Genomic DNA, 12856 nt, shown 5'->3' with positions numbered 1-12856 from the left:
TTTGTAAAACTTGGCATTTTCAGATTTACCCTTTGGTATGACCAATTGAATGACATGACCTTGACTGGTAAAGAAAATTACACACATGACCTTTCTGACGATCATGGTACGTTCTGCTATGCAAGGTCTTTGAGATCGATTGTTGTATTTAGGTAACTGTTTTAACAACTGTTCGGAGATTCTTACCCGAGCAAGAGATGGGGTATCTTTTGTAAGGAGATGAGGTATCCATCGGGTACTTATCGTTCTTATTTTTAAATATGACTATTGCCTGTATACCAAGAATACATCTGTTCTAGATATAGGACCGTATTTGGTCGGTGAAAGGAGACCATTTCCAACCATTGTCGCTTTAGTGTACACGAGTAGATAGTGTTTTTGTCACAGCTAGACTGAACTGAGTTACACAAGTATAAGTCTCAATTGAGAGCTTACACAACAATCTATGCGATACATGTACATATAGTATATGCAAAATGTGGTTAAAAGCGAATTATTGGCCTAATTGCTTTCATATTTGAGCACACCTCGTATATCTATATGTATATAAATGCTGATAAATTATTTTATCCATACCCAGATGATGATTTCAAGTATAAAACGGCTGGTAACAATTTCAAGCAAAACATAACAAAGGCAGCTTGTGTACAACATTTAATACACTAAAATGACTACATAGATTCATAGCAATACACATGATGTAACCAAGAAACTATTGGTGTAATTTTTTTATCGGATCATTTCTGTATTGTATCTATAAAATTAATTTTACGTCACAATACGGTTCAAGTTAAACCATTAACATTTTCTTTTCAAAATGATTAACCAAAGAAGAAATCAACATATACATGTAATTGTATTCGGGTGCAAAGATTTCCCGTTTTATATTTGTTGTTTATACCAATACAATTTTGCCAATTTGATGAATTGAAGAGACGTTAAAAGGTCCAATAGGTGCCCGAAATCATTTTAATTTCTGAAAAACATTTTATATAAGGATATTTTTTTCAAAATCTTTTTTATTGGCTATATAAAAGAATCATCTTTTGATTCCAGTGCTCTTTGGCAATCTGTACAAGTATAGTGTATCAGTATTTTTTACGGAAGTCAGAATACTACATTGTTTACATTTTACTATATTTTCGGCATGTTACTGCACGATTAGCGCCACTTTTGAAGTTACTTAACATCTAACATGCTCTAAATCTATTATCAAACAATTATTAAACAGTCTTTAATCTTTAATTACATATGTTTGATATATGTGCCTTTAAAGAACTATTTTACTAAAATTAATGTCTGGGTCTATCTCAGTCAACGGTTTTGAATTATTAATAGATTTATGTGTTATGGTAATTTTTGACTAAAAGATACAACACACGGCAATTTGAACTCCAGTTGAAACACTATAAATAAACATTATTTAAAACTGATAAAAATATCTGACATTTAAAATATAATAATATAAAATTCTGTCCCAACTGTTATATCAAGATGTTTATTATTCCAAATCAAATAAGCGAAAAATAAATATCCTTAAGGAACTATCTTTCTGCAACACCTACCCTATTTGCACAATGCCAATTACCTTGAAATAGATAATTTGAAAAGACCGGAGACATATATCCCCATCCCCCATTCACAACATTCGCTGTTGTGAATTAAACAAAAACAAATAGAGTCTGGAATAAAACTTTCAAGCAAAGGAGCAGTGGCAATCATTCTTACAACCTTTAGTATTGTAAAGCATTCACTGTTTCATTGTTTTCTTCCTGTATAAAATAGTGTAGAGTAAAACGTCTTTTAATTCATTGTTTAACATACTGTGCTTAATATTATGCAGTATTCACTCGGTAAACTTATCTAAGGCACACAAAGCCTAAGAAACTATTTTATTGTTTAAAAAGGACAAACATGAATTTAATGTTATTTAGATTATGGTTTCAGACAATATTAGCCATACACGTGAAATAATTTGTCATAAAAGTACCAAATGTAAATAAAGTAGAATTTTGACTTCAACACAAAAAAAAACTTATTTACTCTAACCTTGCTCACTGCTAAAAAGCAACAGATGACAAAAAATGGTTAAGGTAATTGGCGAATAAGTAACTTTTGAGATACTATTTTTAAATTGCAGCAACATTAAAAGGCTTTTGTAAAATAAAAATTAATTTTAAAAGCATTTGTGAGGCATAATGGACCTTTTAAGAATGTCCATAAAAGTACGTTTCCCATTTTAAACTGTAATCAAAATGACAAATTTCTAAAACAACACATCTAGGAAAAAACGTATTTATAACACAAAAATATACCATAACAAATATCTACGAAAGCAACAATATCTAAAATCTAAACGTATAAAGTTAAAATTGTTTATAATAAACTACAGCACACAAAAGAAACAGCAGTAAACGCGTTTTATCCACAAACATCAAAAATATGATTTGACACTGAATAAAATTTTAATAATATCTTGACAATACCTTGAATGTATACATATAAAGATGTTGACAATAAAACAAAACACCACATGTAATTATGATAATTATAAGCAATATATGTTATTAAAAATATGCATTTTGTATTGTAATTTTGCGTGTACACAAACAATCCTTTTCACATTTCGAAATAAGTTTCCGAAGAAAGTTTCCAAATTATCGGATATTTTCCTTTATCATGTTTATAAAGCTCTTTCTGTGTAAGCTTTCGAATTTGATTTAAACATATTCTATTCTTCTTTTTTACACATTTATAACATAATGTTATCATAATATAAACACAAAAATAGCAAAAGGGTTGAACCACAAATACTAATAACATCAGCCAACGGTTCTTCCTTGAAGCTTTCGAATTATCCTCCTTGAACTAACTAACTTGTACTGGTGTCACAAGGGGTACATTGATATCACCTGAGTTGGACTCGAACCAATGTTGCCAGGATTGTAATCTTTACCACAATAACTACCACCCCTCCTCTCTGACAAATAATTCATATACAACAACAGATACAACACTAATAAGAACATGTAAAACAATGATTTGATACAATGGCACCTTTCAAATGTCGAATAATAACCCCAAACACAACGGTAAGAATACACAATTCTATAACTATAAACAACATTGATACTGTGATGACAACATTTTACATAATTAGTTTAATAATATTAATAAAATACCAAATGATTAAATTTTTACAACATCAGTCACACAGTTATTGAAAAACACTGATTAAAAATTTAAAACATCGTCGAAAAAAAACAAACAAACATTTAATGAATATCTTTTAACAGCGGTGACAAATCCCATGTTCATTGATTCTTTAACGATTTTATGAATATTGAATAAGTAAAAATTATATTTTAATTGACAAAATAACAACAACCAATAGCAGACCAAACGCATTAAATTTACCAACATGAAAACAATAATGATTTGCACAATCGCAACTTCTAGGCCTTTTTAATCAGACTTCGGATAAGAATCTCAAACACATTAGTAAGAATACACAGAACGGATAAGGTTTTTTTTGTCTAACCTACGCTAAGTAACCAAACATGTAAATGAAGAGTAATTTTATGCTAAGAATTTAGATTTTTTTTTCAAATGTATCGAGCAGTAAGTAAATTCATATATATACAAGTAAGCAGTACATAATTTATTACCTTATTATGATGGATGTAAAGACCTATTGACATTAATTTTGATTTGGTCATCAGTTGGCATTTTTTATTTGATTATGATGGTAAGGAATATTTTCAATCATTATTTTACCTAAATATAATTTATATCTCTTTTGATGTTAAAACTAAACATTTGTGACACATTATCACAGATTGCACCCTCTGTTTTTATAACATCTTACACCATGTGATAGAAATACATTTTTGTATTTTAAATCCGTATTTAGTCCGAGATTATCTTAAATAAAGGTCAAGTTGGTACGATTATGATTTGACACAGTATGAAAGATTAATTACATAATGTAGGTACAAAAGAAAAAAAAACGTTACACCACTTGAAATTCAAAATATCTACACGGGAAAATAACAAGTCAAGTATTTTCAATTTCCTATTCACGTCATCCTGTACCAATGCAACGCATTTTTGATTTAACTATACAGTGTTGGAGCACAGTATCTCTAGACGATTTCAGAGTTCATGTTCACAAATATATACCGAATACGGGTTATATAATGGTGCGCCAGCACTTATTTTTGTCTCACTCACATATATTACTTAGTACATAAACCGCGTAATACAGGTGACTTGCATTCATTGCATACACATCATTTCTTTAAACCCTTTTCACATTTTAAAATAAGTTTTCGGAGAATGCTACCAAATTGGCGGATATTTTCCTGTAGAGCTCTTTCATCGGCAGCTAGCGTCGCTTTGGCATCGATTACAACAATTGGTTTGTGTACCTATTGACAGAATGGGACATTGTTACTAATTAAACCATGGAAGCTGTGCGTTAAAATGAATAATGTTAAAAGGATATGAGGTAAAAGATTTCAAGGGATGTTTTTAATATAACTAATGACTATTCTTTTTTAAATTTATAAACATTACAACAATTTGACTTTACACCAAGCAAGGATTTCTGCAATGATTTTAACATGTAGGAACGTTATAAGGCATACTTCACGTAATTATCAATTACACTATTTCAATAACTGAGTTTTACTGTATGGAATTTGAAAAGAAGTAGTGCGGTAGACAATATCAATGGTTCTTCCTGGGTTTAAGCGATTATATTTTTTTTTCAATCAAACGATACTAAATATTTATTCTCAAATATTTTAAAATAAAAAAAAAACTGGCATACAATATACAAGCAATATATCAATTTAAAAACATAAATCTATATTGTTGTCCTCTATGTATTATTATTGTTTTGTGTTTTTGTCAAAACCTAAGCTTCACAGTGACCACTTTCTTTATATCTTTGCATATCTTATTTGTTTATATTTTTGTAAATAATGCATATTGAGTGTTATTGCAGAAAAAAAATGGAATTGAAATTGTTTATAAAAACTGTGTAGTTACCTTTGTTTTATACACTTGAATGTAAATGTTTTTCTCACATATCTGATCTATAGCAATATAATTCTCATGCAACAGACGTAGATAATCGGCAAGTTCTTTGCACAGAGCCGCAACAACATTGACTGACAAGCAACTGTCATCATCAAGAATTTCTTGAATACTACGTTTCGTCCCGACTGGTACAAGTTCACTTATCATCCGCACAGATTTGCTAAATTGCTGATATTCTAAAATGGCGGTGCCAATTTCTGAAAAAAATTACACGTTGTATTGATCTATACATTATTGAATCTTATTTGTGCCGGAAACTTCTGTAAATCACGTCATCTATAAATCATTATATTTTTACTGGTTCTTTGCATTTCAAACAGTTTGAACAACAGTCTATGTTGTTCTCCTTAGATCAGATTAAATGGTCACAGTCCTACATCCTACGTCGCTCCTTGTCAGCTGTTTAAACCGTTCACCTTTATATTGCATATTGTCTTGATATTACGTAGCATATATGTAAGTTAAAAAAATTCGTCCCAGAAAATAACAATAAAAGAATTATAGAAGTGAATCTGATTGCAAGTAAGTATTTACCTTTCTGGACCGCTGTTCGACTCTGCTCATCAAGACTTGGATTGAAACTCTAAAATACAAAGTGAAGCACTGATTTCAAATAATACTGTTGCTCATGTGCAAAAACATTATACCTTTAACGTCCGTACTCCATAGAACACTACTATCACTATGAATAGTATGATATTTAAAGTCTAAAACTTCAATATAATATATAATAATAATCGATATAATGAATTACAATAATCATTTAATTAAACATTAGTTTGAGAAAATAATCGGTGGGAATTTAAAAAGGTCGCATAAGACTAGGGTCGCTTAATACACGTGGTCGCATTGACAAGTGAGACTGTATTTAGTAATAGAAAGAGCATCGAAACACGAAGCTATCTGATTTGTTCGAGGGGGCATAGCCCCCGAGTGTTAATCAGATTGCCCAGTGTTTTGATGTTCTTTCTCTTTTGTATCATAGTAAAACATACAAAACACAATCCCTGTTGTCGCAATATGAACCCCCGGAAAACAGTTACCAATTAACAAGCATCTGAATATAATATTTCTGTCGCTTTTCCTTTCTCGGCCGAAAAAATAGTAAACCCCAGGAAAAATGAACCAATCAATGGGCATGTTCCGGTGTGCGGGTAACTATTACCTGTACTCCAGTTAACCCAATGTGCATGTATACCTATACGATTTTACTCGGACACATTTTCAACAGAAATGTCCCCAAACTATGATACAAGTTACAGATATAGTAAATAACAGGTATATTTAATTAAAGATTAACCAAATTCGTTCGACCTAGGTATCATATCAATACATGTGTTTCTTTTGACAGTTTTATTTCATGTGCTGCAGCACACTTAATACCGTGTTTCGTTATATAATGTACGAGACGACTGAAAAATTTAATGATTAAATTGTTTTAATTTTGTGACACTTTTACCACCATAACTTATTAGCTTATTATCTCACAAATTCTTTATTGCTATTTTCAAATACCCATGCCGCTTTTGCGACTACGCAAACACGGTATTGCACAATCGTGTATATATTTTGATGTGACATCATTAACATTACATATTAAACATTGCGTTAAGACGCGCAAAATGTTAGCGTTACACTTTAGGCGCGTCAATGAAAAGTTTTCCTTTTTCACTTTAAACAGTCTGTATTTTAGGTATGTGATAAGATAGTATACTCGTGTATGTTCATTACAGATTTTATTGACTCGTTTTATAAAAATAGTATTATACTCGCCAGAGGCTTTTCTATATGTTAGATGCACAAATGGTACTGTGATTCAAACCAAAGTCTTTGTCCCCAATATTTAATAAATTTAAGGCATAATATATGACCATCATAACGAATTTCTTATATCATGAATAGATTATTAGAATCTTACATACATACGGGAACATTTAGCTCGAGGATACCTGTTTACGAGGCTTGGTTTCCGCTGAAAAGTTGTAACTCGAAAGCAAAAAATTCCCTTTAGTTACGACAGTCGGTGTTTGATTATTTTTCGTGCTTACTTGATATAAATTATTATCTCGAAAAGAAAAAAAAAACAAAAAACAAAAGCTAATATTTCCATTTAGCCCTTTTCGGTGAGAAGCGGATGAACTTCAGACGGCAATATGACGTCATGCATAGAACGCAATTCATTCATGATACATGATTCTTGGGATACGTCATTTAGAACACGCGACTTGTCTTACACGGGTAGGGGTGTAAGACAAGAGTTTTTTTTTCTAGCACAAGTTTAAACAGTTGACAATCCTTTCTGATATGCAAGAAGTAAATTAAAAGACAAAAGTATAATTAATTCTTCAAGAAAGCAAACTATTGTTTTACCTTCTTCCCAATTATTGCTGTCACTGTATACAAAAACGGGTTCAGAGCAGAGTTAATTGGTAAAATGAAAACGACTGACCATGCATAAACACCACTTGGAATCGGTAATCCGTTCAAGGCTAAAATACCTGAAAAAAAGGAAAAGCTGTACTTTTGACATTGTTAAATGAGATTCAACAGCGCACTTATTGTTTTTTTATGTTTTTATAATAAGAACATATATATCATGTACAGGTATATATTTCGAAAAAAACTTGAACTAGAAAATTGAAAAGTCACATCCTTACGAATAAAAAGAAAAATATACTGCTTTTACATTAGGTGCTACATATAAAATTGAGCACTATCGTTGAAGTAAGACGTCTGTAATCCAGTTTAATTAATAAATTGTAATGCAGACAATACCAACACATATGTCATATGTATGCGAGTTCTTACCCATCACACCTATCGGAAACCAACAAAGGAAATCAGTTGTTGCAACGAGTATAAGATTTCTAGCAACTTTCAAGTCACGTCTTCTTGACATTTGTGTCTTCTTCATAACTGATGTTGATCGTCGAAGTTCTGTGAATATTGAGATTTGTCCTATAGCAACAAGAATGAAAGTACAAAAATTCAGGCCGACAAAAATGGATACAGAATAAATCCACCCTGGAGGTTTATCTCGTGTTAAAGGCAATGCAGTACAAACCCCTGTTCTAGAGTAAAATTCGTTTTGGAAGTGACTTGTGTAAAGAATTGGAATGACCGATAGGGTGATTGAAATGAACCAGCACAATGCACAAGAGACATAGGCCTTCATAGGTCCAAACCTCACTGTACCAAACGGAAACTTGATCACTAAAAGTCTATCTAATGTTATCAAGCAAAGAAAGAGGACACTGGCTTCAGATGAAATTGTAGATAAAACTCCGGCAGTAATACACCAATTACTGTTTCTCCATTGATCGTCCACAAATATATATCTGAAAAAGAAATGGGAATAAATTATTTGAATTTAAGAATTATTTTTTTGTTTATTTATGTACCAATAGGTTCGTCGTCTATTAATGTAAATAAATATTTTTTTTATTATTACCTATTTCCTTTGGCATGTACAGGTAATGGAAACAAATTCTATTTAAGTAATCCCATTCTGATGTGTGAGAAATAAATGTACATTTGTAAATAACAATTACGGAATTATTGACTTAATTTAACTGTTTAAATACTTCTTTGAAAAAGAGGATACTTCGATCAAATAATGTGTAAACAATTTATATTTTATATCGACTCGTTTGTGTGATGAATGATATAAAAGTTTATTGTTATGAATATAGCATAAAGAAACATATAGCTTTATTTAGTCGTAAAATGTATACAGCTACAACTATGAAGCCAAGGTAAAGTGTACATGTACCATATCTTCTTCTGTTTGGTATGATTAATTCGTGTATTTGTAGAAATTGTATCTAAATCATAAATGATTATTAATAACTGTTCACTGCAACATGACTCGGCAGTTTTGTTAATATTTAGGACTGAGTACCTGTTGCTATTAAGAGAAAATTGTTTTTAAATTTAATCAGTTAAAATGTTGTTTTTGAACGGAGAAACAGTCAGTATCTGTTTCTGTAAAGTGAAGGGTCTTTACCAACTGCTGTTACAGGCCGGACTATCTAGCTCGAGGCTCTGTAAAATTCCACCGAGAACTAGATATTCCCGATTGTAACGAAAGCCGGTGTTTGATTCATTTTCTTGCATATTATAAATCAATGATATTTCGAAAAGAAATTGTGAAAAACTAATATTTCCATTTAGCACTTTTTTGTTTGTTTGATTGGGGGTTACGTCACACCGATACAGTATAGGTCATATGGCGACGTTTCAGCTTTACTGGTGGATTTAGACCTCAGTGTATTATTTCAGGCACGAACGGGCACCTAAGTTGAAAAACCGACGTTCCGTAAGCTAGTTTGATAGCTTCCTCCCATGAAAGAATCCAAAGTCCCTCTCGGGATTCGAACCTACAGCAGTGAGGGGGCAAGTGGTTTGAAGTCAACGACCTTAACCACTAATCCACGTTTTTTTCTAATAGTAGCAAAGTATGAATTAAAACTTATTCATATCAGCACAATGACGTCATGCTAGGAATGCAATTGATTGATAAAAGGTGCGTGAGAATGACGTCATATAAAACACGCAGGTTGTGTTACATGGGTTATATGACAGATTTTTCTAGCACCGGTGTAAACAATAGATAAACTTCTTCATATCAGCACAATAAAGTCATGCTTAGAATGCAATTGATTGATAAAAGGTGCCTAAGAATGACATCATATAAGACACGCAGGTTGGCTAACATGGGGTGTATGACAGATGTTTCTGATAATCCTTTCTGATATGCAAGAACAATAAATCAGCACTTGTTACTGCGTTGTTACTGAGGAAACAGTTATAAATCAGTACCCGTTTTTGTATAGTGAACCAGTCATTTATCAAGACCCGTTGCTAAAGAGTGAATCAGCAATTGCTATCATGATGAGATAAACGCTTATTAGGAATTCTGTAAATACAAGGTTAGTTACTAATATGCCATTTCATATATTTAGCCTTTCACGATAGTATACGTGATCAATACATTTTTTGTATAGTGAGTTAGTCCTTTATCAATACCTGTTTCTATAGAGTGAATCAGCAACTGCTATCATGATGAGGTAAACACCCATCAGGAAATCTGCAACTGCTAGGTTGGTTACAAATATGCCATATCCTATTTTTAGCCTTTCACGATCGTACACGAGACGGTAGATAATTGACGATACGTTCCCGAGCAATGAAGCTACACCAACTATCCAAAGGACAGCTTGAAGTACAGAGTTTCTCATCAGGTCTTCACATGAAGAAAACTCATTCTTCAGTGGTTTGCAATCTTCTTCAGGAAGATAACAAGGTCGGATACAGCAGAATTTAAATGCAGGTGTATGAAGCTCCCGAAGTGATCTTACGCCGTTAAACATAGATTCTCCGAATTTTATAACTTTATTGCCTTCAAAGTTAATTTTATGAACAAGCGTATTGTTGAAGACATAATCTTCAATTTCCTCAATTTTGTTGTAAGAAATATCGATACTGTCCAACTGCAAGCCAGAGAATGTAAGTGAACTAATCTTTTTCAGGTTTGTGCCGGATATTTTTAAGCTTCTAACTGATTCCAAACCTTTAAAAGCAGTCGATGAAATCATTGTTAATTCTTTACTTCTGTCAAGATTCAAATATGTTAGGCGTCGAAGCTTGCTAAAAACCATATCAGGTAATCGCTGTATTCTATTGTTGCTAAGATCTAACGATAACAAATGTTTCAAGTCAAAGAAAGCTCTTTCATCAATATAATGAATACTACATGATGAAATATTAAGTCGTAACATGTAAGGAAAACTTAATTTTTGTTTAGGTATTTCTTTAACTTGTGGATTTATGCTTAAATCAAGACTTCTAGCCTGTACAGTCAATGATGAAATATCAGACATTGATATATTGGCTTCCTTACAACTGATAACATCACCCGTACAATTACATTTCTCTGGACATACAGAATTACAAAGTCGTTCATCATCACCATTTCTGCAATGAATGATATCATCACATACTTGTTCAAATGGTATACATTGCTTACTAGACAAACATCTGTACTTCCCAGCACATGGTACAATTGTAGCCTCTGAAACGGACATATTAAGAAAATATATTTTTACACATGAGTTTTAAAACAAATCGTCATCAAAGACTACATTATCGTTGTAAGCATGGTTAAATAATAGTTTATTGGTTTTTCTTAGTAGTAAAATTTTTGATATTGTCAGGTATCACCGATGTAATCATTTGATAAAGCTAAATATGAAATATAAAATGAAAGTGGACGGAGTCAAAACTCATATATATATTTTATGGTACTTCTTTGGTCATTTTGTTTTAAAAATCTGATTGTTAAAAAACAAACATTTTTTTGTTGAATTTTGTTTCGAAAACTGTCTTGAATGATAGAAAATGATCTAACAATGTAAATAAATTCGAACACCAATATAATTTATTCTGTCATAAACGCTGCACAGACGTTTTGAAGAGTTGTTAACGTGACGTCACAATGTAGCGCCAAACAGCGCATGCACGAATAGCCAAAGCAAGACCGCTATTTCAATACCGCTAACTAAATAAATTTCACAATTATTTCACCATATATACTCTATTTTTTTCTTGCAAAATATAAAATGAAATAAAATAAACACACGACATTTCATGTGCATTGAAACCGCGTCTCGCATCTATGAATACATTAATCAATATTTTACTGCGCGCTATACAATTGCAGTTGCGTAGCAAGCACAGATATTTGTAACCATTTTTCATTGATAATGACATTAAATAAAATGTGGTAAATGCATATATTTTCACTCATGCTCGAATCGTAAAAATCTGGGATTTTGTCATGTTTCGTGAAAATATATTCCATATTTCACTTCAACGAAAAAATCCCTCTTAATATTTAAAATCAAAGAAAAAAAAACCTTTCAAAAGATAAAGCGGTGTAATATTTTATATTATTTAACTACAATGTGTAGGCTAAAGAGTCAAGCTGACACTGCTGTTACCTTTACATATTTCTGGAAATCGTCTGAATCCAATCGAAAATAGAGAACTCCATTTACTGATGTGTATATCCTTTACATATTTGTATCTGTTATCTTTATAAAGTGAAGAACTGAAATCTTTTATCAACCGATAGATTGAAAACGATGGCTCTGAAATATTGGATAATGCTAAGCTAGCGACAACTGATGATTCAATACTGTTTTCCAATACAATCACCGCTCTTTTTTCTGGCTTGGAAAACTGCAGTTTTTTAAGAAAGTCTCTTGCCATTGTTTTAAAATTGCATCCAGTTTCCTTAATCTTCTGTTCTACGGTAACACGTTCTATGTTTATTTCCAATAACCTGTAATCTATGTCAAACTTCATTTCTCTATGCAGAATCTTAAAATAAAACAACCTTACGATGTTACTGTCACTGTTTGTGAAAAATTGTTTTGCTAAATGCATTGCTGCTTCCCTGCTCTCAGAGTCATCATTTTCCACAAATAAGATTACTTCTCTATCCAAGTCTCCGCAAGCTGAAATTAAAAATTAAATCAAAATACAGAATGCACTGTATTTAGGTCATACAAAATATTTGTTTTTGTAATCTTGACCTAACCGTATTTCCCCTCAGCATGTTTAAATATCAACAATGTTGCTATTTGACAAAACTTCATAACAAAGACTCTGAGATAGTTACCAATACACTTGAACTAAATAATTGCTGGTTTTGTTTCTATACTGTGTACGGCGATTTTAAAAACAG

The 12856-nt window shown here is 31.7% G+C and overlaps 1 protein-coding gene across 1 annotated transcript; it reads right to left on the bottom strand.

The window, feature by feature from the left end:
* Positions 1–4000: 4000 nt before the first annotated feature.
* On the bottom strand, positions 4001–12620 carry LOC132722122 (G-protein coupled receptor GRL101-like). Its single transcript, XM_060706556.1, has 7 exons — positions 12108–12620; positions 10135–11179; positions 7915–8444; positions 7477–7604; positions 5641–5689; positions 5056–5303; positions 4001–4430 (listed from the first exon to the last, which is right to left on the bottom strand). Exons 1-7 carry the CDS (start codon positions 12553–12555, stop codon positions 4293–4295), a joined length of 2586 nt encoding a protein of 861 aa, XP_060562539.1. The 5' UTR covers positions 12556–12620; the 3' UTR covers positions 4001–4292.
* Between the last annotated feature and the right edge of the window lie 236 nt (positions 12621–12856).

Source organism: Ruditapes philippinarum, unplaced genomic scaffold (genome assembly GCF_026571515.1).
Source record: "Ruditapes philippinarum isolate M1 unplaced genomic scaffold, ASM2657151v2 ctg5501_1_1_1_1, whole genome shotgun sequence".
In the NCBI taxonomy this organism is placed as follows: domain Eukaryota; kingdom Metazoa; phylum Mollusca; class Bivalvia; order Venerida; family Veneridae; genus Ruditapes; species Ruditapes philippinarum.
The sequence above is the reverse complement of the archived record's forward strand: the minus strand, read 5'-3'. Positions and strand labels throughout refer to the sequence as shown.